General features: G+C 41.5%; 3 protein-coding genes across 6 annotated transcripts in view; 1 reads left to right on the forward strand and 2 right to left on the reverse strand.

The window, feature by feature from the left end:
- Positions 1-6,519, reverse strand: part of zzef1 (zinc finger, ZZ-type with EF hand domain 1) — a 36,367-nt gene extending 29,848 nt beyond the window's left edge. For 2 of the 3 annotated variants that reach the window (XM_032576758.1, XM_032576756.1), the window contains exons 1-8: positions 5,949-6,519; positions 5,154-5,298; positions 3,624-3,818; positions 3,338-3,521; positions 3,030-3,229; positions 1,384-1,594; positions 1,181-1,297; positions 896-1,074 (exon numbers count right to left, since the gene is read on the reverse strand). In XM_032576758.1, the coding sequence (XP_032432649.1) occupies positions 896-1,074; positions 1,181-1,297; positions 1,384-1,594; positions 3,030-3,229; positions 3,338-3,521; positions 3,624-3,818; positions 5,154-5,298; positions 5,949-6,362 (1,645 nt within the window). In that variant the 5' untranslated portion in view covers positions 6,363-6,519. The remainder of the gene's footprint in view (positions 1-895; positions 1,075-1,180; positions 1,298-1,383; positions 1,595-3,029; positions 3,230-3,337; positions 3,522-3,623; positions 3,819-5,153; positions 5,299-5,948) is intronic. The other variant, XM_032576757.1, reaches the window with a different exon arrangement.
- A 325-nt stretch (positions 6,520-6,844) lies between these two features.
- Positions 6,845-9,029, forward strand: cyb5d2 (cytochrome b5 domain containing 2). The gene is made up of 4 exons (XM_032576761.1): positions 6,845-7,213; positions 7,333-7,473; positions 8,463-8,649; positions 8,742-9,029. Exons 1-4 carry the CDS (start codon positions 6,958-6,960, stop codon positions 8,923-8,925), a joined length of 768 nt encoding a protein of 255 aa, XP_032432652.1. The 5' UTR covers positions 6,845-6,957; the 3' UTR covers positions 8,926-9,029.
- Positions 9,009-25,584, reverse strand: ankfy1 (ankyrin repeat and FYVE domain containing 1). Of its 2 annotated transcripts, none has more exons than XM_032576759.1 (25): positions 25,467-25,584; positions 23,805-24,012; positions 23,617-23,735; positions 22,268-22,403; positions 21,869-21,992; positions 20,688-20,837; positions 20,417-20,582; positions 20,085-20,289; positions 19,917-19,985; positions 18,943-19,145; positions 18,735-18,832; positions 18,432-18,633; positions 18,079-18,177; positions 17,837-17,990; positions 17,508-17,676; positions 15,345-15,463; positions 14,996-15,152; positions 14,675-14,875; positions 14,402-14,578; positions 14,164-14,311; positions 12,512-12,602; positions 12,276-12,400; positions 12,042-12,188; positions 11,865-11,955; positions 9,009-10,759 (listed from the first exon to the last, which is right to left on the reverse strand). In XM_032576759.1, exons 1-25 carry the CDS (start codon positions 25,474-25,476, stop codon positions 10,627-10,629), a joined length of 3,501 nt encoding a protein of 1,166 aa, XP_032432650.1. In that variant the 5' UTR covers positions 25,477-25,584; the 3' UTR covers positions 9,009-10,626. The 2 variants fall into 2 exon arrangements, with proteins under 2 accessions (XP_032432650.1, XP_032432651.1); XM_032576760.1 differs by lacking the exon at positions 25,467-25,584 and adding an exon at positions 24,902-25,081.
- Positions 25,585-25,612: the final 28 nt, after the last annotated feature.

Here is a 25,612-nt window from a genome sequence, read left to right on the forward strand (position 1 = left end):
GGCAACAGAAGTGAGATAATAGCAAAGACGAATGTCGTCCAGCCAACTGGTGATAAATTTACAATTACCCACGATAGAAGCAAAAAAGCTAGCTAGTAAGGGGTATGTTAGCAGCTAGTTAGCAGTGGCTGCTACCGTTTTTTTGAATCTGTATGTTTATTGTGTGTCTCCTCTTATTAAGCCCAGTAAAGACACAAACATAACCAAAAAGAAAAACGCATAGAATATACAAGATTAAATAGTCCTGCCACTACAACATTTAAGACTAATTTAAAGCTAACTTAGAGTTTTTTTAAGGTTTAATTTTAGATACAGAAATTGAAGACCTGTTTTATGAGCCATATAATTAATTGAAACTTAATGGAAAATGTTTTGGGGTTTTTTGTTACTTGAATTGTTTCTGTGAGTAACAGTTGTTACTCTGCTTTTTGAATAAGACAAACATCTGGAATTAGATGTTGTCTAAGCTGGTGGTGTCTTTTTATTGGCTCTTGAATAATTAGTTTAAAAAAGGATGAAAAGCATTTGCTTTATAGTAGCATGGGATCACAAGAATAACACAGGCTTTTGACCGTCGCCTTACTTAGTTTCCCTTTGGGTTCAATAAAGTATTTCAGAATTTTAATTTCTATTGTTTTTTTTTAATTTGTATGTTTTGTGTGTTTCTTTTTATTTAGCCTAGTAAAGACACAAACACAGCAGAAAAGAAGAATACATAAAATACACGAGATTAAATAATTCTACCTCTACAAAATTTAAGAAATGTTTTTAATTAAATGAAGACATTGCAATGCTTTAATTTTAGATACATAAATCTAAGACTTTTTAAGGCTGAATGGTCACCCTAATAAGGAATAACATGCAAATCAGAAAGGTGAAGGATAAGCCAAATTACCGTTACGATAAAGCAATCGCAGCCTAACAGACGCCATGGAGACGATGAGGGAGGAGGCCTTGTACTTGGTCTGTAGACAATCACTGATGGAGGACAAGGCCTGGAGTATTTTAGCCACACTGCCTCTGGCCAGGGCAAAGGCCAAGAGAGTCATTTCTGCATCAGGGCTCACACAACAGCTGAAAAAAACAAAACCCAAAGTGGCATCAATACAGTGATCACACTGCAGCTGAAGAAGTTGCAGAGATGAACATTTAAAAAATAAAAAAAGAAACAGCAGCTTACTTTGCAATCCTGAGGAGAAAGCCGTCCACTTCCTCCAGGATGTTTAGGGAGAAGAACTTGGGGAACTCTGTGGACGATGGTGTTAGCGACAGCGGCGGCATGTGCTGTAAGGCTTTCCTGGAGAAAAAAGAACAGTGACAACAACCTGAATTAACATGCTTTTACAAACACGTTTTTTTTATTTTTACATCTCTGCATCTTACTGTGTGCTTTGGAGGACGGTGTGAGCCAGAGCTGGGTTCGTCTCCATCGACGCGGTGACCAAGGACGTGAGCAGAGACAGGTACCAGATGGCCGAAGCGTCCGAGACGGACACCTCTTTACTCTTGGTGATCTGATAACCCAGTGTCTTCAGTCCATGAATGCGCGTGTCGCATCCGTCGCTCAGGCATCGCTTGATGTTTATTTGGACGTCTGGGAATTGTTCAGGAAGAAACGCGGTTAGCTGAGTGACGGAACGTGTGAACAAAAATTAAAAATCCCCTTCAACTAACACCTAATAATCTAATCCAGGGATCTGCTGCTTGCATCTCCAGAGAAAATTGTGACTCTTAAGCTCTTCACAGAGTCTCTTTATAACTTAAAATAAAGAAGAACTGAGGAACAATTTTGAAAACAGAGCTAACAAAAAAGCTAAATTTTGCAGTTTCAGTTTTTTATGAATATATCTGAATAGAATGTCCACACCAAAAAGCCAGAAATTAGTCAATATTTGCATAATTCATTCATTTTGATTTGGCAATTAGATCCCAAAATAAGTTCTTGATTCATTTTTAAGTATATTTTTTTATTTTATATTAACTGGTTCCCAATAAAGCAAATTTTACACATCATGTAGTCATAGCATCATATTTCCAATTTTAATACTTAAGAAAAGAAACTGCATGCAACATGATAAATAAAACAACCACTACAACTCTTATTTCTCAGGGAAAGATTACAACATTAGAGTTTTTGTTTCTACAAAAATGTAACAAATTTTTTTTTGTAAGGTCACTTCTAAAAATAGAAGTAAAATTGTCATTCTTCGATACAACTACAAAAGCACATTTTCTAGAATAGGTATTTATAACTAGAATCCATTCTTTTCTAAAGTTTCTTGCAGCACTAGATAAGTCTTATGAAGTATATCTCTTTGGACTGTAAAGGTTGCTGACCCCTGACCTTTTTCCAGCTATACTTTCAATAGAAACGTGCCATTTCAAATTCTAATAATCACAACAGCTCAGTCATTCTTCCATAATAAATGCTCCAAAACAATTTTTATTTCACGTAAAGCCCATCTGCAAACAGGTTTAGGTTGCAGAACACCCTGAGCGTCAGTTTCGCTCGTCTTACTCAGCCCTCAGCTCTTTGCAGGGTAATAAGCATGCAGTACAATTTAAACTATGCAAAGGAAGTAAATGCATAGTTCAAGTTTATTACTGTGTTCTGTGCTGACATCTGCATGCTTCTTTTCCTCGATTGTTATCAAGTCACGTACAGCGTTTTGCAAAAATATTCAAGCCCCTGGGATGTTTTCACATTACAAATAAACTGTTCTGTGTATTTTATTTGTTTTTTTTATGTGATTAACCAAGAATAGAAATTAGTTTCTTATGAAATGGAGTAAAATATTTATATAGTTTTGAATTTTATAGCTATTACTATATATTATTGTCGAAGTAGCTCAATAGTAGCTTTGCTTTTTTTTAAAAAAGTGTTGAAAGAAATATGCATTTTATCTGTAAATATCGGAGCTCGGTTAAACAGCAATATAAATATCGGATATTAGCTGAAGGGTTCATATCGGTTCAACCCTCATTTTTTTTGAACGGAGAATAAATAAGGCAGACAGACGGGCTCTCACAGGGATGGGTGATGTTGGCGTTCTCCAGCAGAGCCACGTAGCCTGTGACGTTGCTGGGGATGCGGATGTCTCTGATCTCCTGCAGGGAAAGCCGCGTCTTCCCCACAGACACCGAGACTAGCTGAGGCATGTAGCTGTGGTCGTTGGAAGCCACGGCGATGGCCAGACGTCTCAGAACCACATCTGGTTTCAGCTTCAGTCTGGGAACAGAGTGCAAGAAAAAAAAAACACAACAACAACAAAAGAAAACTTATAAGAGTCACGACTGGACGGTTTCAGGACCACAGAGTCGGAGTCGCACTTTTTACCTGATCCAGTGTGAGCGGGCGCTCCCGTCCGACTGCCAGAAAGACGACGTTTCCCCGTTTGTCATCTTGTAGATCTCGGAGACGTTGGAGGACGCTTCTATCGTGCTGTAGCACTGTGTGACTACCTTGACTTTATCTACGTCTGGGTCGCGGTCCAGCTCTGCTCTGTACTGGATATCTAAATCTGAAAGGAAGCAACTCCAGTCAGGACTATTTCTGCACAACATCCAGGAAGTAAAGCTGCATCCCATCTCTAATTCTTACACCACCTTCCTCTGTTACTCACCTTTCTCCTTCTGCAGGAGAAATTCCAAGAAGTCTTGAACCACGCTGGACCTCATGGTACAGATGCTGTTGTAGCCCTCTAAAATCGGGAAAGGGATGGCACTGCTGGGAATACGATTCCTGTGGAGGAACTTAAGGATCTTAGAGGCGTGAGCTCCTAATCTGTCTTTGCTCTTTGAGAAGATGTCGACGAAACCTGTAGGGACAGGAAATAAAAACAAAACACACATGAAACCCCAAAACAATTAAACAACAGTCTGACTACATGCAAATGGTGTCCACACATGTAAAGAAATTCACTGATTTAGTGTAGCAAATATTAACAGAATACACATAATCAACTGTTAAATCCAAACAAGAGAAGAAAAAAAGAAACAAAAAATATACAATCATGACAGTTTCAAATATTTAAATACTTTTATAGTTTTCAATCATTCTATGTTTTAATTCCCTCTTAAACTGTGTTATGTTATAGTTAGTTTAAGATCTTCTGCTACACTACATTACCTAAATAGCTCAAATTAATCCAGACTGGAGGGAGAGCATCTCTGAAGAGCAACTTTCAAGTCTTGCTTCAGGTTCTGAATAAGATTTAGTTCTGGACTTTGACTGGACCATTTCAACAAATTAATAAGTTTTGATTTAAATCCTTAAATGGGATCCCTGGCTGTGGGTTTGAGGTTGTTGTCTAGCTGAAAGCTCGCAACCCTTTTGCAGCCTCCAACATGCTTTCTTTCAGCGTTGTCCTGTAACTATCTGCACCTGCCATAAACTCTGACTAGTTTCCCTGTTCCTATTGAGTCGCCACAGCATGATGATGCCACCACCATGTTTTTACAGCCAAGGTGGTGCGTTCAGGGTGATGTGCCGTGTTACTTTTGCATGTATGAAAAATGTTCAATTGTTCTCTCATTTAACCAGCTACTTCCACGTGATTGCTCTGTTCCCTTGTGAGCTTGAGTCAAACTTTAAACTGAACCTTTCAGTGCTTTTTCCAACACATTCTCCAATCTGCAGCAGCTCCTACAGCATCACCCTGGGGCTCATGGCTGCTTCTCTGAATAATATCCAAAATTCCCAGCCAGCCAATTTAGGATGAGAGTCAAGTCTTGGGAGTTGTGCCAAAATCTTTTTTTGGATAACTGTTTTAAACTTTAAGATTTTGGGTAACATATCAAGCCTTTTTGAGTCTAATTCAAGTCCCGAGCCATTGGTGTAAAAGACCAAGTCAAGTCAAAAGTATCTGACCATTTTTACGAGTCAAGTCATGTAACTCGACTTGGCTCGAGTTACATGTCTGGTACTTGACAGGTGAACTTTGAAAGTAGCTGGTGGCAATGGCGTCTTTAAGGGTACAAAATACAAATACAAAAGCATGCCACACTTTTCAGTATATTAAAACAGACATCAGTTTCCCTCAACTTCACATGTAGCACATGAAACCCTAACAAAATACACAGAATTTTAGGGCTGTAATGAAGAACATAGTTGGTGTATGCATGTGTGTGTGTAAACAAATTTCTAATCTTACCTGGTGTGAGGGAGCACGCTTGGAGTTGTCTTATCACATGACTCAATTCTCCCTGTAAATTAGCTCCGTTGGAGTTCTTCAGAGCAATCAGCATGCTCTCTATGTCCACCACTCCATCCCCCTCTGCATCAAACTGTCCAAAAGCCTGCGATCAGGGAAACAGAAGGCGACACACCCTTACACTCGGACACAATCAATCCCATCACAACACACAACAAACGCATGCAAATACAACTCCTAGAACTCACAACTAAATTACCTCTACATGCATAATGGATTAAAGTACTTCTTTAAAGTGTAGCTATGTGCAATACACATTGAAGGGAAGCAGATAGCAGCGATGTGTTTGTGTGTTGTGCCTGAAGGGATCAGTGCACCTCACTACTTTTAACACATGAAAGATAGTCATTGTCTGCCCACACAGAGTCAAATATGCAGACTGAGGCACAAACTTATCGCACAACACCTGGCTGTCACCGCACAACAAGGCAGCAACAAAGAGACCAGCACTGAAAACAACTGAGACAATAACCCTGACAAGTAAAAGTAACAACATCACAGCTGTTCAGTGAACACTCTTCAAACTACATGACTTGATTTATGCTCCTCTTCCTACAATCAGAGGAGCTGATTAGTCACTATGGATGGGCGCGGTGCCGCTATCAGCAGTTCACTTCTCATACCTGGGTCAAAAAGTGTCAAAACACCTGATATGCATGTCATGTCACAAATGACAGCAATGTTTTCTTTCTGTTGTTGTTGTGTTGTTTTTTTCGCTTTCAAAAACGTATATACCTCTTCACATTCATTTCTGGGAGCATCTCTGCTCTCCAACATTTCGCAGAACTGTTCCACATTGACGGACTCCTCGCCGCGGTTCAACCGGTCCTCCAGCCACCGTATCAGGACGCCCTCGTTACCGGACAGGACGGACTCGTGAATGGTGACCCCCGAGTCGCTGACACGGGCAGCCGCTTCTCTTAGTTTCACTTGCTCCAAAAGGAACTCGGGGCTAGGTGGTCCCTCGGTGGCCGCGGGTGGGTTATTCGATCCCCTTCCGCTTCGCCCAGACCCGGTGCCTCCGTTGCCTCCGACAGCACCGCCAATGGCCGCAGAGGCCAGGTTGTCTTCCGCGAAACCGGGACTCTCCGTCTCCATGTCCTCCTCGTCGCCGCTCCCTCCACCACAGCCACTCTCTGCGTTCCCCATGTTCGTCTGACCCACCTTGGGTTCCCCCTAAAAATCCCCACGGCCCCCCTTGGTGTCGGTTTTGAAGCGGCCGTGCTTTACCGGGGTCCGTACACAGACCTCTGTAACGTCAACCTACAGTCAGAACTCCGCTGCGCTCTACTACCGCATTCACGCACTGTACGTCAACTTGGCTGAAAAAAGACGTCCTCTGCGTAACTCGGCTGCGCAGGCGCTGTGCCGAGAGCACCACCATCAGGTCCCACCATTCTCAGTCCTCTTCCGGTTCATAAACTCTTTTCTCTCTGCCCCAGGCACCTAACCTAGACGTAACCTTGACACATAATCCCGGCCTCTTCCACAAACACAACATTTAACATAACTTATGCTAAAATTAATTGTTTTTATGCTCTTCGTAGTCGCAAACTGGAGGATAACTTGGGCAGTTTGTTGCGCATGCGCCATTTTACATAAACGGTTGGAAACCTTTTGAGTTTCTCGGCTGCGCATGCGCTTTGCTGTCTGTTATTACGGAAACACCTGCTCCGTCACTGTCCATTCTAAAAGGCATGAAGTGATGTAAGTAGATGGATAACCCAGCAGGCTCCAAATAAACATGCTGAGATACGCGCTGGGCGCGTGTTTGTCTGTTTTAGTGGCGGTGCTCTTTTTCCCTCCTGACTGGTCCGTTGGTTGGGGAGGGGAATCACAGAAGGTGGCCCCGGCGCGGCTCCTGAGCAGGAGTGCCCTGTCTCTATACGACGGAGAAAAGGGCAGCAGGGGCCTGTACTTGGCCATTCTGGGCCAGGTTTTTGACGTATACAAAGGACACAAGCATTATGGACCCGGGGGTGGTTATCACTTTATGGCAGGTGATGCGACCCTTCAAACTGAGTCCACAGTATTATTAAGCTAGAACCACTTTATTATTAAGTAGTACGATAATACGTTGTATGCTGTGTCACAACATTGAAAGCCTCTGTATTTTCAGGGAAAGATTCCTCCTTGGCTTTCATCACAGGAGACTTCACAGAAAGTGGCCTGACGGATGATGTCTCCAGTTTGTCTCCACTGGAGGTGGTGGCCCTTTATGACTGGCTGGATTTTTATCACAAAGAATACCAGCATGTTGGTAAGGATCTTTATAATTTAAGCCTCTCATTTTCTTTGTATACATTCCTCAACATATTCCTCCTCTTCAGGTGTTTTTAGAGTAATAAAGTTTCCCCCCCATTACCAACCATTGCGATGGGATTCAACTGAAGATCCACTAAACACAACACTGATTTGTTATTGTGGATTTTCTAACATTTTCCTGCTGTGAAATGGGGTTTTTAAGCATACTGGGTAAATTCTCAAAAGGGTAGAAGTTAAGGCTTTTTGAAGACCTTCATTGCTTCTTACAAAAAACGGTTATATGTTGGGAACCATTGTCCTATTTCAATGGAAAACTGTGGTTTATTCAGCTTAACATGTTTTGATCTCAACGGTCACCCTTAGAGACAAATCAGCCGGAATGTGTTTCAGATGCATGGATCCAGCACCTTTCGTCCCTTTTTATTTTTCAGTACACTTTTTTACTTATTTGTAATAATCCATCCTTTTTTTGCATCCCTAGGACAAAGCTAGTTGATATTTTCTGACTTACAAAGTTCAACTGCCTTCTTTGAATTGCACATTTTCTTGTTTTTCCCACTTTGAAGAAAGGTCAAGGGAAATGGGACTTTGTTTTATCATATTTAGACTTTAGGAATATTATGGTTTACTAATTGCTATAAAAAAAGGAAATGATTTAGTTTGACCCTTCTCCCATAAAATGACACTCAAAGATCAGATTTGTCCAATTATGGTAATACAAAAAAAAACAAAAACGAAACAAATGGAAACGTTTTCCAGGAGCGGTATTAGTGTTTGAGGGTTCCGATTGCTGTATCATCCAGTCACAGCCATACCATTACCTTCAAAAGTAGTAATTAATAGTTCTTATCACAATACCACAAAAAATTGTGATAAAACTTTTAAGTCCATATCCCCACCAGCCTGTACAGTGTACACTGCTTGACTTGAACAGATCTGACCAAGGAAATCATTTCTGTACAGTACAATTGCGCTGAATTTCAGGGTTGGTAGTGGGACAGTTCTACGATGAGACTGGACAGCCCACAGAGGCCCTGCTGGAGGTTGAAGCATCACTAGCAGAGGGCCAGAAACTGAAGGCCCAATCAGAAGCCGAGAAGATTCGCTTTCCTCCTTGCAACTCCGAGTGGAGCTCTAGTCGGGGCAAAAGAGTCTGGTGCTCTACTAAAAGGTAAGGAAACACTTCAGACCCATTGTCACATAAGCATCATTATGAAATTTGAAAAATGTAATGTTCCCCCCCCCCCTCACACTCCAATGCAGCGGTGGAGTAAAAAGAGACTGGACTGGCGTACCGCGAAAGTTCTTCTCCCCAGGTTCCGGTCATACACGGTGCGTCTGTATCAAAGATCCATCTGCAGCAGCAGATCATCCCAGCATGCAGAAATATGATGGCTGCCCTTCAGATGCCGAGTCGTGCATGGTGGGAGACGACGAAGAAAAATGAGCCCAATTCATTCACAATTACAACGAACCTTTTTTTATATATATATATGTATGTATATCAAGCAGAATAAAGAGATTTTACTGCACGGTTTGTCAATGACCTTTATGTAAAGTTGTCCTCCCTTTCTCTAAAAGAATACACCAGGAAGAGACGGGCTAGATATCTGAGCATACAGATACAATACAATGTGCATAAAAGATTAAACAATGTGCATAAAAGATTAACAGAGGCAAGATTTTTTTCTTTTTTAGGGTTTGTCACAATGACAAGCACAAACTGCATTTTAAAGTACAAAACAGTTGTAGTGGTCAAAAAATATCAGACATTTATCTGTACAATTTAACAATACTTAAAGAGGCCGCTCCACTTGGCCGACCCTCTACTTAGTCCACATTCTCCCCGATGATCTGAAATGTCTCGTGTTTCTGATAAAGTGCACCTGTTAGGCTGAGAAAATTAAGAGCGTTAAACATCAAAAAGATACCAGTGATGGCAGGACAAAACAATTCAGAAGAAGGAATGTTATTTGGTGATCCATTTCAGAACATGATTCATGATATAACTGGTGTACAAAGGCTACGAATGAAACGAGAAGCGTAGGCGACATGAGAAGGATGCGTAACTGAAGATGACTGTCAACAGAATGCTGCGAGCTCATTTGATGAATTCGGCTCTCAGATTCTTGATCTTTATTACGACTGAGTTTTAGGGCAAGGCTAGGAAAAAGAAGAAGAAAAAAAACGAGAATAAAGTCACAATATTGCAAGAATAAAGTTGTGATATGAGAACTTAAGACACAAAAAAGGCAGCCTTGCAGCTGCAGATGAGGAATGTTGAGCATCTTGTGAAGTTATATTTTTGGCATTGGTTTTACAAATAAGGAAATACTTAATTTACTAACACATCAACATCAGATTAGCATCCCAATAATCTGATGTGTCTACTATGACCTCATCCTAGTAATATTACAACTTTATTCTTGCATTACTACTACGACTTTACGACTATTCTATTGTAACTAGTCCAACTTTAATCTGGTTATACGACTTTATTCTTGTAATTTTATTTTTCCTTTAGTGTCCCCTAATGCTCTGTCGTATGTTACACTCAATTTTCATTTACACTGGAGAAAAAGAGAAAAAAAAAAAAGATTCAAGTTGTGCCATTTCATCTGCCGACTTGACAGGATTTGTTGTAGTCATCTCAACATGATTAGTTTTACTCATTTGGATCAGTTACCTCACAAGAAAAATCAACTGAGGGTGAATGATAGATTACAAACATGAATAATCAAAACTGTTATAAATGAATCAGTTTGTCACACTGCATTTTTCTGCTTCGGGAGAGTCCGTTTGAATCCCGTGGATGGTAAAACAACCCAACAGAGGAAAGGTAAACCCTTCTACAAATGTTATCACCGGATTGAAGTATCACCACAATGGCCTCGACTGTAGGAGCCAATCGCCACAAACCTCACCCACCGAGGAAGAAAGAAAACTCCGTCCAAGGTGTCGCCGAGCTGTGTTCAGACACTTTTGATTCAAACCAACAAAAAGACGATGTTTCTATTCGAGATGTCTCTCTAGAAGATTAATAGTTTTCCATAGACTGGAGTGGTATAAAGACGATGGTCCTCGGTGTCCGCTGCTCGTCGCGGCCCTTCCTCGTGGCGTTCCTGAATAGCGGCGGCGAGTTGCGGCATTACGATACCCCACCCAGGGTCAGTACGTCAAAGCAGATGTCGCACACTCTCACCGGCTTGTTCAAGTCGAACTTGATGATTGGTATCTCCTTTATAGAGCACTTGTGGCACAGCAGGCGCCCACAATGGCGGCTGGAGTCAAAGAGGGAACAAGAGAGTGGTTAAGGAGCTGGACAGTGACGCGTTAGAGCAAGAACAATTCCTGGAAGCTCATTTGTTGTACAGTCGTAGCCAGAATTTTAGTTTTGACAAATTTTACTGCTTTGGTTTTTGAAGGCGGTAATTAGGATGGAGTACAGATTGGCAGGAAAATGTTTCAGATTGAGAGAAGCTGTTTTGCTCTGTGCATTAGCTCAGCTCCCCACCCCCACAATGGCAAGCTAGCATCAGCTAGCATCTTCTGGTTCACTGAGTGAAGCTGATATCACTCATTTTGATTGAATTAGAAAAGCATTAAGAGTTGCTTTAAAAGGGAGCACTGCTGGAAAGCCTTGTGTTGCCTATCGGGTTTATCTCCATGTGCTGTCATTATCACTTAGCAACACGAGCCAAGAAAGGAGGGGCACAATTAATAAATAAATTATTAAATGTGCCATAAAATATGTCAAATCATTAAGATGCAAACTTATAATAACCAAAGAAGGCAATTAATTAAATATGTATTTGTTTCCTGGTTATGAGGGGCAGGGCTTACACTGTTTTGTTGAACTCCACTAGTTTAGCCTGATTCTGTGATTCTGCCATGTGAGCATTTTAAGAGCACAGAGGCAGATTGCTAACATTAAGGGGGAAAAACCCCCAAAAAACTAGTGGAATTATGCTATAGTGTAATTAGTTGTCTTTACTGGATTAAACATTTATTTAAATATTGATTTATTTCATGGTACACTTAATGAGTGATGGATTTATTTCATTTTGTCCCTTTGTTCCCTCCATACTAAGAATGTAGGAGCAATTGGTAATAAACAAGGTTTTTTTTTCAACCTGATAAAATGGTGTCACAAGGGATCAAAACATTCACACAGGTTTTATAAATCTCATGCATTTTTCATAAAAGGCCTTTATAACATATGAAGTTATGTTATAAGTTCATACTGAACTTCAATGTAGCACATAAACTTCCAACAAACACACTTGAAAACACAGAAACAGTAGATTTTGTGCAAAACTCTGTTATTCTCCAAACTGCTGACCATGAATGACCGTAAGGTGTAGATGAAAATGGCTGCCAACTAACCAGTGATGTTTCCGTGTCGTTACACCAAACTTCGCGGTACATTCATAGCAGTTGGACCCATCACACCAAGGGGGCTCTTTGGACAGCATATCTACAAAAGCAACAACGCGGCTTGGTTACAAACATATTGGAGTATAAGAGCAGCTCTCGTTTTGAATAAAAAGCAGAAAAACCCACCTAGAAGGCGGAAGAGCAGCTGTTTGGTTGCAACTTGGTAGTTGAAAATATTAGTGCCCTGATTATTTGTGACGCCCAGTCGAGCCCCAGCCCTCACGATGGCTCGGCACAGGTTGGCGTTCCCTTTCATGTAGGCCAGAAGCAGAACTGCAATGAAGCCAACACCTCCACAGTCAATGCGTTATTACAGTGGAGCGCTTATTTTAACTTGCATGATAAACATCACCACAGTACCAGTGTTCCCTTCGCCGTCTGGCTTGTCTAGAGGGTATTCTGGCATACACTCCAGGAATAACTCAAAGATGGCTGCCGCGTTCTCTTTACCGTAATGCCCTAGTACGTGCATTGGCGACTGACCCCTAAATAGACAAAAAAAATAATAATAAAAAAATGCATTTTTGCTTCCTCGCCAACATTTTGCTACACATGGGCTCCCAGTGAAACATGGGGCTAAAAGGAACTAAAAGTACCTGAGATTGAAGGCCTCAGCATCGATGTTGGACTCCGTCAGAAGGGTTCTGACGTTGTTAAGGCGGCCCTGCATCACAGCCAGATGCAGAGCTGGAAAAACAGCAGCAGAGGAAAGAAATGTTTATTAGAATCATGATTTGAAAATGAAATGAAAGGAATAAACCTTAAAGCTGCAGTATGTAACTTTTCCATATTTGTTAAAACTGTCTCCACGTTGTGACAGTACAATATGAGACGGATAATCTGTGAATCGATCGATTTACTACTGCGGTCTGAAGAAATGAACCACTCCCAGTCATAAACAAGCAATCAGAGTTAGTGGGAGAAGGCAGAGGCGCTCTTTTTTCACAGATTGTCTGACACTATGCTGTCGCAGCATCATAATTTTAACAAAATATGTAAAAAAAAACAAACAAAAAAAAACAAACATGTTTCATAAAAGTTACATACCGTGGCTATGAGACAGCGTACGATTAGGACGTAAACCATTAATCGACTTAATTGATTATTGAAATAATTGTCAACTAATTTAGTAATTGACTGTTAACTGAAGTATTCAGACTCAAAAAAGGCCATTTACTGAAAAACAGCATATTCGGAGTAATAATTCAGCCAAAACTGTACAAAAATATATGCATTTTCCATTTAAGATTTAAAAAAAAAAAGTCTTTGTCTGTAAATATGCAGTTCAGATTTACTAAAGTAATCTAATTTACTAATGCAAGGTTTATTTTATGACCCAGAAATAAACCTTTCATTAAAATGTTAAATTTAAAAACTTAAAATTATTGCCATTATTATTCCGGTTAATCATCAGAATAATTAATCACCGAAATAATAAGTTGCAGTCCTACATAGGATGGCACTCACTACGAATGCTTTTCAGAACGGCTTCACAGCAGCGTTGGAACCAGCTCAAAACATTTGCCATGCAAGGATACTTAGGAATGCAAATGAGCCGGGCCCAACCTAAACTCCTCTCCTCTGGGTGCAGCTGCTCCTTTCATTTCCCTCTCTTACGGCTCAACAACAGCTACTAATGTGTTACTACTTTTAAAGAAACCTGTTGGTTTGTCGGTGAAAGATCATGAATGTTTACTAGTTCCTGCAACGTACCAGTTTCATGGTATAAAATAAGTCCTACATTCATTCCCCCCCCGTCCCTCATTTACAATTTGCTTGGTTCCAGCAAAAAGACCTAAAATCGGGTCACTGTAAAAAGGCAAGTTCAAGACCACAAGCAGGCACAAACAGGTCAAGATTCAGAAAAATCTGACATGTTTGTGAAATGATGTGTAAATAATAATAATAATAAACAACTCTGTTTCCATGCAAATTATGAGCAAAGCATCAGCAGTGATCTTGTCAGGCTTTTACAGTAGCAGTTCTAGTTAGACAAGTAAATGTATCATAAATCACGAAAAATTCCTCATAAGAATTTTGTTTCATCGTGCAAATTCAAATGAATAAAGTTGCCCCGCAAAAATTTTCAGAATGGAAATTATCAAGCTAATTTTAATTCATCGTACTTAACTGTTTGCAACAGGCTTAGGACCAAGTGTATCAAAATGAAAAATGTTTAGATTTGAGTGAAGAAAGAGAGCCATCATCTTTGATTAGAAAATTACTACTAAAAAAAAAAAAAAATTACCATTGTTGCCATTTTCATCCTCAGCAGCAAAATCTATGCCGTTCTCCAACAACACAGAACATATAGTGGCCTGGTCTTGCTGGGCAGCCAGATGTAGCGCCGTCTGCCTGTGTTTGGTCAGCTCGTTTACTTTGGCTCCGGCAAGCAGCTGGACACAAATACACAACCAAATGTTATTCATTTCACTCCAACGTTAGGAATCAGACTGGGAAGAAAAAAAAAGAAAGGAGTTTCGTACCAGGTTGCGGACAATGATCTCAGAACCAGCCTGCACAGCCAGGTGGAGAGGGGTGAGTTTGGCAGCATCCTGAACTCTGGAGTTTACGTTAGCCTGAACGCTGATGAGGAACAGGACGCTTTCGATGTCCGAGTTTTGAACAGCCAAATGGAGGAAATTCCTTCCTTTGTTGTCCACCTGGACAACAAAGGAACATTTTAATACACAAAAACGTTCAAGCGGTGTGCTTTTCCATGCCGTTCTCGCGCATCTTTTTCCCCCCACCCCCGCTACCTGTTCCGCAGCACCGGACTCCCTCTTTAGAATAGCCTCCGCTGCCTTGTTGTTCTTGTGCGTCATGGCGCAGGCGAACGGCGTCATTCCTTGGCGATCCCGGAGGTTGAGCCGGATCTCCGGATGGGAAATAAGGAGCTGGATAATGACGTTGTGCTGGTTGCTGATAGCAGCGTGGATGGGAGCTCTGCCCTCTGAATCCTGAAAACACACAAATGCCACACATTCACAACTTTGATTTGCTTCCACACACACACACAAAAAAATAATAAAATAAAGAATGCATCAGGAAAAGAAGAAAAACTGACAGAATGAACTCACTTGTGCATTGACATTAGCTCCAAACTCTAAAAGGCACTGCACCACATCCTCCAGACCCCAGCTGCTCGCCAGGTGGAGGGGTGATTGTCCGTCTCGGGCTTCTTCATCTCCTTCCCCATTAGGTCCGGGCCGCCTCGGGCTGTTCACGTCACAGCCGCTAGAGACACACACACACACACCGAAGATGTACTAAACTCCAACTGAGTTTACAATACGTCTCCTGGCCGCAGACCTAAAATGTCATACTTTTGATACTTCACCGTTTATTTTTGGGATTGTTTTTTTAATAAAATCTAGATAAAAGAAAAACAGCAGTAGGTTTCGTCTGCACACAGGAAAAGTAGCAAACCTGCGGATGAGAAAGCAGGCGGAGACCTCGTTGTTCTCATCCACAGCTCTGTGCAGGAGGGTCTGCAGGCAGCCAGAGGGGCCCGGGCTCCAACATGTGGCATCGCACCCATGGCGCACCTAGTGGGCAAAAAGGGAGTTATGTCAGAAAAAGAAAATAGTGCAAAAATGCATTCCTTGGATATTTTTTTTCTTCTGTTATTTCTTCCCAAAAATAGTCAAAAGTTAAGTCAGACGAAGCACTAAGATGTAGACAGGGGATTTAAAAGGAAAAGTTGTTTATGGTTGCATGTTGACCATTCAGGCTCCCATTTAATACATTCTCTATGGGATCCCCAGGGAGACTGCTGTTTACCACCTGTGCCTCTGTTAGCAACCAGCGTTTGATACAGACTGTTGAAATGATCTGCTGAAGATGTGAACGCTAAACATTCGGTCATTGTTTTAATTTTTTTAAATAGTATATTTTCACTCAGTGTGACGTTGCTTCGGCTCCTTATTTAAAAGAAACTTGCCATGAGACTAAAATTTCAAATCAATGCAAAAAACACTCGAGACTGTTGGCTTACTCTCCAACCCTTTTTTTGAAAGCTCAGTGTTCTTTCTAAAAAGTATCAGAAAAATATATCAATTTATTTGGAGGGTTTTTCTTTAGAGTGAAATAATGGAAATGGTACGGGATACGTCCATGTTTAGTTTACTTATTTACAGTGTTAAATAAAAAGAAAAGAAAAGATCTGTACTTGGCACATTTATTAGCATTAACCATAAATAGTTTCCACGTTTATGGTGTAAAATTTTTGTTGTAATTTTACAACAAAATATAAATTATTAGTGATTAACTAGAATCAGATTGCAATTGGTTTCTGTTCTAATTTTCAGCTTCAGTCTGGGGCCTCTGTTAATATTTACTTGTTTCATTATTAGCCACATTGGCTGTTAATTCCTTTGCTACGTAGCATGGTGGAGCAGTAGAACAAGATGCACTGTTCAGTTTGTCATTCTATGACTTCATACCAACCATTAGCAGTTTTATAACCTTCCATGAGTTGCTTACAAAGAAAACAGCTAGCGGTAGCTCATGCCATTGATCTTTATAAATTCCCTTTAAGCAGCAGAGCTTTACGATATGTCAATGTGGTTGCTGAAGCACAACCAGCATCTGGGATTTCATTGTACTTTTTTCCCCCCATTCACTCAATAAATATGAATAATTAATGTAACAACTAAAAGAAATCATGAATGAATGAACCAGAAAAAAGTAAACGTACACATTGCTTCATCATTTTGAGTTTCAAATTTCTTTGAAATGCAGAAAGATTTTGATTGTTTTATCTCACTGTCAAAATTGACACTTTGGCTGAAACGCATCTTTCCATCATCGCCATTCTGAATCTAGATTTTTAGATTCTAGATTTATTTTTTTAAATCTCAATTTTTTCTAAGTTTTCTTTGCTTTTTCTTCTTACAGATCTGTGTTGAATGTCGTTTTGTAAAATGTTTCGTTGCATATCAGCCTCTTCTAACAGTCTGCCTCTAGAGCAAAATATCTTAAAACGTCTGTCTTTTGGGGTGCTATGGTGGCACAGGGGCAAAGCATGACTACTGAGGCCATAATCCTCGTCGTGGTAGTCACAGGTTTGATTCCCGGCCAGGCGACATTTGCCACATGTCTTTTCCCTCTCCCATTACCCTCTTTCCTGTCTAACTACTTTCAAATAAAGGCCACTAGAGCCAACAAAACCTTTAAAAAAAAAAAACTTCTGTCTTTTTAACTAAAGAGAGTCAAATAGATTCTCCTCTAAAAGTATTTGCCATTGAATATCGTTTTAAACTTAAAGTAGCAGTGAATCGAAACCATGTCCAAACAAGTAGTTATCTTTAAGAATTCACTTTTTTCATCTTAAAATGTAAATAATAAAAGCTCACTGTAGTAAGGCTTGAATAAACACTTTTTGCTTTTCTTATGCCACATAAAGCGAAATCAGAATCAGCCAAAAATGCATCAAAGCAAAATTACAAAAACTCTGATAACATCTTAACAAAACATGTAATTTAGCAATAATCTGCAAATTGTTGTACATTCTCTTTAGCACAACTCCTTGGTTGTTCAACTGAACCTACTGTCAACATACACAATTTCTTTTTTTCCCTCCCCTCTTACCAGCGTGGACGCGATATCTTCCAGGCCATTCTCGAGGGCCAGCCATAACGGAGGATCCCCCTTTTCATTTGTAACAGACATATCAGCTCCTCTTGTGCAAATGGCGTCCACCACTAGTGGCAGCTGGTTACCGATGGCCAGCTGTAGCGCCGTTTGTCCCTCCTGTGTCCTGGAAGTAGAGGCGACGCAGCATGCATTGCATGAACACAAGCACGACTACCTGGAGCTAAATTACCCTTCGTCGTATTTATTATCAAAATCACCATCGATTTTAATCCGAGTCGATGAAGAAAAACAACTGCTGGAATACTTGTAAGATTTATTGCTACCTAACATTGATGTCAGCCTGATGTTCCAGAAGAAAGAGGGCGCTCTTGCTGTCCTGTCTTTGGATAGCCATGTGAAGCAGGGTTTGTCCGTTGGACATAGTGTCATTGATAGAAGCCCCGGAGCCCAGCAGCTGGGCCGCAATAGTGTGCATACCTGGCAGGAAGTGATTGAACTCCGTAAATAAAAAAAACAAGAAAGGTTTAGATGATGCAGATAAATGCATCCATTTAGTGAAGTGTACCTGTCCAGAGGGCCAAACCCAGGACTGTCTGGTCCATGGAGTCTTTGAGACTGAAGTCTGGAATGATCTGCAAGTTGTTGGTGGCATGAAGTGCGTTGGCTGAGAGGCAAGACAGGAAGAAAAGCGGTCAAATATCAGGACGTTCAAAACTTCGAAGGGCCATAAATATTCAAGAAAGTTATACATTATTCCTCACATTTGCCAAAGCTCATGGTTTAGCCAAGTGATATATTTTCTGAACTATTAGTTACACAAGTCAAAAAATGTGTCATAAAGAGGAAAAAACACACCAGCTAAACTATGAAAAAAAAAACTGCGACATTCTGTAAGCCGGTCTTGAAAGCTTTGCTTACCTTTTTGTTCCAAGATGACAGAAACGACATCTGGGTGGTTGTGAGCTATGGCCATGTGGAGCGGCGTCTGCAGAGCCACGCCGTTGGTTTCCTCAGGCAGGGACTTCTGGGTCTGCAGGTTGGGGTTGGCGCCCTGCTGGAGCAGTTCGGCAGTCAGGCTGGCCAGGCCGCAGCGACACGCCGTATGAAGCGGGCTCTCGCCCTGTAGGCGGGAACGCATTCATATATTTGCCGTCATGTTATGATCCATTAGAAAAAGAACAAGGAAAAAACACACATTGGACGTCACCAGAAAATGCGTACCCATTTATTCACGTGGTTGACTTTTGCCCCGTGAGTCGCCAGGAAAAGCGCCGCCGCCTCGTTGCCTGCCCGAGCTGCTCTCTGCAAGAGGCAGTTTCCTGTAAGGAAGGCAACACATAAGATACATTTGGAGATCGCTTTATCCTTCACGGTGACAAAAGCAGCAGTCGGCAACATTAGCGAACAAACAAAAAGCCCCGAACGGCACCTGTGGAGGCATCTGGTGCGTCGGGATTGCTTCCTCTCTTGATGAGCTGAGCGGCAAAGCCGTTCTCGTCGAACGACGTCCCGTTCACGACCGGGGCGTCGTCCTCGAACGGATTCACAGAGAGATCTGAGGACATGGTGATGTGCTGCAGAGCCAGCCACAGAGCTGTGCTGCCTTCATGGTCCTTCAGCTCCAGGTCGAGTCTAAACCAGAATTACACACGGCCCAATTGAAGTCTGTCACATCTTGTCACAAATCTTAACATACTTTACAGAGATGTTAATTGGCAGCCCAAGCTGTGATCCCCCCCCTTTTTTTGTACAATACACACTCATGCGCACCCCCCCACACACACACGTTTCCAGGCCGTTGCATGCGCTGCGCTTCCACAATAACAGGAAGACCACCAGATACCAGAACATGGGCTACTTAACAGAACACTGAGTCTCCATGCCGACTGCCTGAAAGCAGTGCTGCATTGTAAAGAGACGCTTTCTCAAATTTACCGAGCTCATCTTGTGAATTTTGCCACATCTACAACACAAAAAGCAACAGAATACTCAGAGAGGCATGGGATGTAGAAAATTCCTAAATTGCATTTTGATTCTTGAGATCTTCTTTTTAGCTAAAGAATTCAGTGGAAGGGTTGATTCTTTGTAAAACTGAGGGACAAACATTGTTACTTCCCCCATTGGGAGAACAACAACAATGGACTCTTTTAAATGGCCTTTGACTAACACAAAAAACTATACTAAATAACTACATACTACAAGAACTAAAATCTAAAAAGTGAGGGGCATTAAGTACTTTTACCATGATAATCCTAGATGCACCCCTGCAAAATGTGAATGAGTTCAAAGAGTATGAACACTTTTTGCAGGAGACGGTTCGAATTAGCTAGTTATATTACACCAGAGACATGTGAAATGATCATAATGAGCACTGCTGTGATTTCTGATCAGAGTGGGACTCACTGTTTGCACTGTAGCAGCTGATTGAACACGGCCTCGTTCCCCGACGCCACGGCTTCATGCAGCGGAGTTCTAAAACGCAACACGGGTAAAGAAGCGGCGTCACACTTTGCACTGCAGTTAAAGTTTACAACGCAGTAAAGCTCCCGGAGCCGGCGTCATGTGACCCACCTGCCTTTGCTGTTCTGCATGTTGGGGTTAGCGCCGGCTTTGAGCAGAGCTTCTGCGATTCGGGCCATGCTGCTCATCACCTCGGCCGTGTGTTTCTTGGGGCTGAAGGAGCAGACCAGATGGAGAGGGGTTTCCACTGCCCCCACTGTGGCTGCGTTCACCTGAGCCGCGTGGCGGATCAGGAAGATGGAAGCAAATTCGTCCCCTAGTCGGGGAAAAAAAAAGAAATGAAAATTCCTGAATGAAAATGAAGTTTTTTTTTTCCTCAGAAATTATTTTAAAGTCTAGTTGTACACCGGTGGTAGGTTGCAGACCGGATGAGGCCGACTAACCTCTCTGGATGGCCTTATGAAGGAGGCTCCAGCCGCTCTGATCCACCATGTCCACGTCAGCTTTGTTGTTAACCAGAGTCGTGGCGATCCCCTCCAGCTTTCTGGAGAGCGCCAGGTCCAGAGCGAGGTCCCCGTTGTTGTCCAGTTCATTCAGTTTCCCCGGTAACTGCAAGCAGGTAGAAAACTCATCAACTTCTCTGCAGTGGAACAAACTTTTTATTGCAACTTTGCAGTACTCGATCGATAAAGACGTAGGGAGAACGGAGTCCACCTGCGAATCCATCTCTATGAGATACAGAAACACCACATCTTCCCGCTCGATTTTGATGGCTTTGTGGAGAGGGTACTCCGTTTTCGATTTGATCATCTTGTACAAAAGTTGGGCACTCATGGTACTGAAATCTTCTTTCCGCAGATCATCCTGATGATAAAGCAACAGACGTGCAACGGTCACAACATAGACGATGAATACGATGATGGGAACAGGAAAAAAAAAAAAAAAAAGTTTATTCTGAACAGAATAGACTTTTTTATGTCTCGTCTTAGATTGGATCGGTCAGATTCTCTGCAGCATAAAAATAGAGGACAGTAAAACAAATCTGAGCTAAATGGGGAGTTTTTATTTATTCCACAGGGGGGTAAACATGAAAACCCCATAGGGAAACATCAAAGTCAAGACGGTAGAAGAAGAAGTGCAAATTTTGTTTTAGCAAAGTTTTTGGTCAGAAAGGTCACTAACTATAACCACCATGTCAATAAGTTGGCATGTGCAGATGTGATCTGGCGGGCGGGTCAGTCAGCCTTCTCTTACGGCAGAGGAACAGGGAGCAGCGGCTGATTTTCAGACCTTTGAGGAGGTAGATGTAATCAGTAGACTGATTGCACAAAACAAAAGAAATCTGAGCTGATTCATTGGTGCACCTCTAACAATAAAGTCCTTGCGATGGCTCCCTATAGCTCAGAGAATAGACTTTAAAATACCGTCCTTAGTTTACAAACTAAAATACATTAAAGATCTGCTGTTGTCGTATCGACCTTCCAGACCACTCGGGTCTTGTGGTTCTGCTCTGCATCCCCAGAAAACAAACAAAAGCTTTCGGCTTCTATGCAGCACAAATCTGGAACAAACTTGAAGAAAACAGCAAAACGGTCGAAACACTGACTTCATTTACACCAAGAATTTTAAAAAATACATCCGTTTAAAGATGCTTTTGAACTACAGAACATGAAACACTAACCAACAAAGTGTGTTTGAAGAGTTTAAAATATGACCTGAAACAGACTACAGTACTTTGCTGCTTTCCTACAGCAGGACTGTAGGATTACAGTCCTGCTGTAAGAATTATTATTTTTTTGGTTTGTGGGAGACTGAAAGGAGGAAATGTAGCAAAAGGCTGCAAATGACAGTTGCATTTCCTCAAAGGAAAGCCACAGAAACTTGAAGCTACTCACCCAGTGGCTGGCTATGATCTCGCCACAGTAGTTCATCAGGGTGCTGGCGTTCAGCTCCTCAGCTGTTTGGTAGAAGCGAATGCAGTTCCTCACATTTACAGATGACATCACACCTTTTTCACACCTGTTCCAACAGACGGCCAAAGTTTTCTACGACTGTGTAAACCATAAAAACAACATCACATAACATTTGGATTTTTTTTTTTAAACTGATCTTATTAATTTTACGTTTCCATTAGCGGAAAGCTACAATCATCAAAATTACAAGAAAATACTTCAAATATTTCACTCTATATGTAATGAATGCATTAAATCTATGAATTCTGCTTTCTGAAATGAGTAGGGATTTTTTTTATTTTTTAAATTGAGATGCGCCTGTGAATGACAGGTTGCTCCTACCGCTCTCTGAGCAGGTGAAGCTGGAACCGGTTGGCCAGCTTCATCAGGTCAATCAGAAAAGCGTCATCCTCACTGAGCTCCAACTCGTCTGTGTACACCCAGCGCAGCATCGCCATGGCTACCTCAGCTTTGCAGTCTGAGAAGCATTTAAACGACAAACAGACTGAGGTGAAACCTTTGGTTAGAAAGTAAATACTGGCTTTAATTGGGATGCATTTGTTGCCCTACATAGTTATCTATTCACAGTAGGAATGGGAGATTATGACTTAAACGTAAAACATGAGATTTTTTCAAATCAATCAGATTTTAATCAAATTCTTTTTCGCTTTCTTTTCTAAAAACGAAAATATAAATGAGAGAAAAAAAAAACTGAAGTATTTCAATAATCCCTCCTGCGAGTCGTGTTAGGGCCAGGCTACGAGAATCTTTGTTTAATTACAAGAATACAGTCATAATAAGAGCAGAATAAAGATGCAATTTTATCAGAACAAAATCTTCAAGTTAGAAGAAACATAATTTTAATGAGAGAAAAAAAAAGAAAAGCTTTTTGTTATCGAGGTCTGACGTGACCACCTCAGTCCGTCTGGTTCTGTCTTTGAAATAAACTCAGTCATTTCCACGATCGTTTCAAAGTCCTGCTGTTGATAATAATTTGGTGCTCATACGTTAAAAGATGAAGTATTTCCTCATCTGCAAAACCAAAGGATAACTTCACAAAATGACCAACATTCCTCGTTTTATTTTTTGTTGTTTTTATTGTAAAACTTCTCATACAATTACGACTTTATTCTGGTAATACTGACGCTTTATTCTTGTATTATTTTGACAATATGATTTTATTCTCTTAATTAAAAAAATTAAACAACGATAGCCTGGACCCTAATGTTCTGCCGTAGAGTTGAGAGTACAAATAAATAGAAGCTGTACGTAAAACACACTTGTCAAACAACATGGCTGTCCTGGACGTGCTGACATCACACTAAAATGTGGAAATCCAAGAAGCACATTAGTGGAAAAAAATAATCCAGATTTCTCAAAAATTACATCTTCAAAATTCAAAGTTTGATTAATTGATAAAAAGAGATTTATTACCCAGTCCTAACTCACAGGTATGGAAAAAAAATTAAAAATAGAGAAAATCTGAATCTGTTGTTGATTTTGACAATACAGACAATACTTCCCCCAAATAAATATTTTGTTATTCATTAACAAATAAGTGTTCTGACTGACAGAGAGCTCCTTAGTATTCAATAGCTCACAACTTAAAAAAAAAAAAAAAAAATGCCCCAAAACATATCTGATAAGAGGGTCATGACGTCTACTCCACCAACACAACCAGTGCTGCTCACCAGTAAGGTCCAGTTCAGCGGTGGATGCCAGGTTGGCCAGACTCCAGACATCGGTGCGAGCGGCCAGCACAAACTTATGGGCACAGTATTGATCGCCCGCGACTTTCACTTTCAGATCACTGCAAAAAACCAGCATATTCATCAAGCTGACCCAGACATATCCCGGTCATTCCGAGTGCGATCCTCACCTGTAGTGTTCCTGTTGGTAGAGGTTGGCCACAAATTCCAGCAGGCGGCTGATGAAGGTGTCTGCACCCGATTGGCTGGGAGAGGCCTGGCTGGAAGTCTGCGCGGCGAGCACGGCGCAGCGCCTCTCGGTGTCGGCCAGCTTCTGCTGCATCTTCACGTACTCCTGCCTCAGCAAGGCCAGGTGCTTCTGCAGCTTCCCCACCTCCTCTGCGCGGGCAGAAACAAATCCATACACGGGGTCAAGTACGGAGCGTTTACAAAGGTCTGCAGCAAACACAGGTTTAAAGTTGACTGCGTGAGGCAACCGGAACCTAAGAGTAAAGAGGAAGACCTGCGGACATCAAAACCAGGGCCGCAACTAACGACCATTTTAGGAACTGATTTAATCGATTATTCGAGGACAAAGAATAATTGGGTCAAAGAACAGAGGCACGTCACACTTTAAGATTTCTCTTTCTTTTTGTTTAATTAGTAAAAAGCTTTGAAAACCACCTGGGATTTATTCATCTAAATAATTGTTTACCAACTTCTCCCGGTCTATTAAACCGAATGCCAAAAGAAAAAAATTTTTTAACTGGGATGTGACCAAATGTGGGAAGACTTCTCCCCAAGTCTTCAAATCAAATTCCCACCAGCGCAGCCACACCTTCCTCCTCTCTCAAGTGAATGTTACAAAAGCCACGAGTCTGCGGAGTTCCTCTGAGGCCCATTTCCTTCCTTTAAGCCAGTAAAAGTTTTAGTGAAGCAAGACTGCTGAGGCAGCAGGTTACTGTGTAGTCCATCGTAAACAGTCACTGGCAGAGCCACTGGTCATGGGGGAAGAAAAAAAAAAGCACCTGATTGTTTGGACTCATCTAGCAGTGGACGATGGCGAAGCACACAGAAAACATAACACAGATGATAATAATAGTAAAAGCACACGAATTTAATCAACTAAATCAAGGGTTTGCCATTCTGAGATGTGGTTCTTTGTCAATGCGATACCGCTAGGAAATCCTTAAAAAGCTGAGCAGCTTTAACAGCACTGGTAAAGCTGGTGTGTTTGTAAGCAGATTTCCCTTGAACTCTAGGCTTAAAATAGGAGGTGCCCTCGGACCTTTCACCTGTACCCAGGGGGAGCTGATCAGGTGTGACTCTCTTTCTGTTCTGGCAGGTTCACAGTCCTGTTTGCCCCGTACCGATCTGTAAAAGCTGAGGGCAGACAGCTAGAGGAGCGGCAAAGGCTGCTAAATCAAACTAGACTGGCAGTTTGCAGCGAAGCATGACGTTGGCATTTAATCAGTAGTTAATAGCAACATTACACGCTCATTTTACACATTAACAGTCGCTTTATAATGGTCAGCTTGTTAGCAATGGTATTCGTTTCTTACTCGTCTGCGTCTACCGCAGGGGCAATTTATTTTGCCCACTTCACCCAACTCGTATAACAAAAACTCGGCTAGCAGCAACACCAACGGACGCTAACGACGCCAAGATTTTGCCCCCTCGCGTGATGAGTGTGACAAGAACAGTATCGCGGTACTTCATAAGAAGCAACCCCTGACAATGCATGGCCTATTAAACTGTCAAGGTGTTGAGTAACACTATTTGAAAGGTACGTCAATGAAAAATACAATAAAGGGCGTGTATAAAATAGTTAAGAGAAAAAAGAAATCTCTCACCTTCCGCCATGTTGCTCTGCGTTAGCTCCGCGGACTGATGGTGTCTATCGCGATATGATGAAGCGGCTCACAGTGGGCTGTGGTGGTGCGTTTAAGTGCTTCACAAAAGCTCGTTAGCAGATGGAAAGGTGGTCACATGATACTTT

This window comes from Xiphophorus hellerii, chromosome 11 (genome assembly GCF_003331165.1).
Source record: "Xiphophorus hellerii strain 12219 chromosome 11, Xiphophorus_hellerii-4.1, whole genome shotgun sequence".
Lineage (NCBI taxonomy): Eukaryota > Metazoa > Chordata > Actinopteri > Cyprinodontiformes > Poeciliidae > Xiphophorus > Xiphophorus hellerii.

Coding starts and splice junctions, on each gene's coding strand:
- ankfy1 (XM_032576759.1), bottom strand. Junction 20,290..20,416: donor TCATAAGGCCATCCAGAGAG/GTTAGTCGGCCT, acceptor TTCCCCGACTAG/GGGACGAATTTGCTTCCATC. Junction 10,760..11,864: donor ACGACACGGAAACATCACTG/GTTAGTTGGCAG, acceptor CTTTGACTCCAG/CCGCCATTGTGGGCGCCTGC.
- cyb5d2 (XM_032576761.1), top strand. CDS start 6,958: ATGCTGAGATACGCGCTGGGCGCGTGTTTGTCTGTTTTAGTGGCGGTG. Junction 7,474..8,462: donor CAAAGAATACCAGCATGTTG/GTAAGGATCTTT, acceptor GCTGAATTTCAG/GGTTGGTAGTGGGACAGTTC. Junction 8,650..8,741: donor GTCTGGTGCTCTACTAAAAG/GTAAGGAAACAC, acceptor ACTCCAATGCAG/CGGTGGAGTAAAAAGAGACT.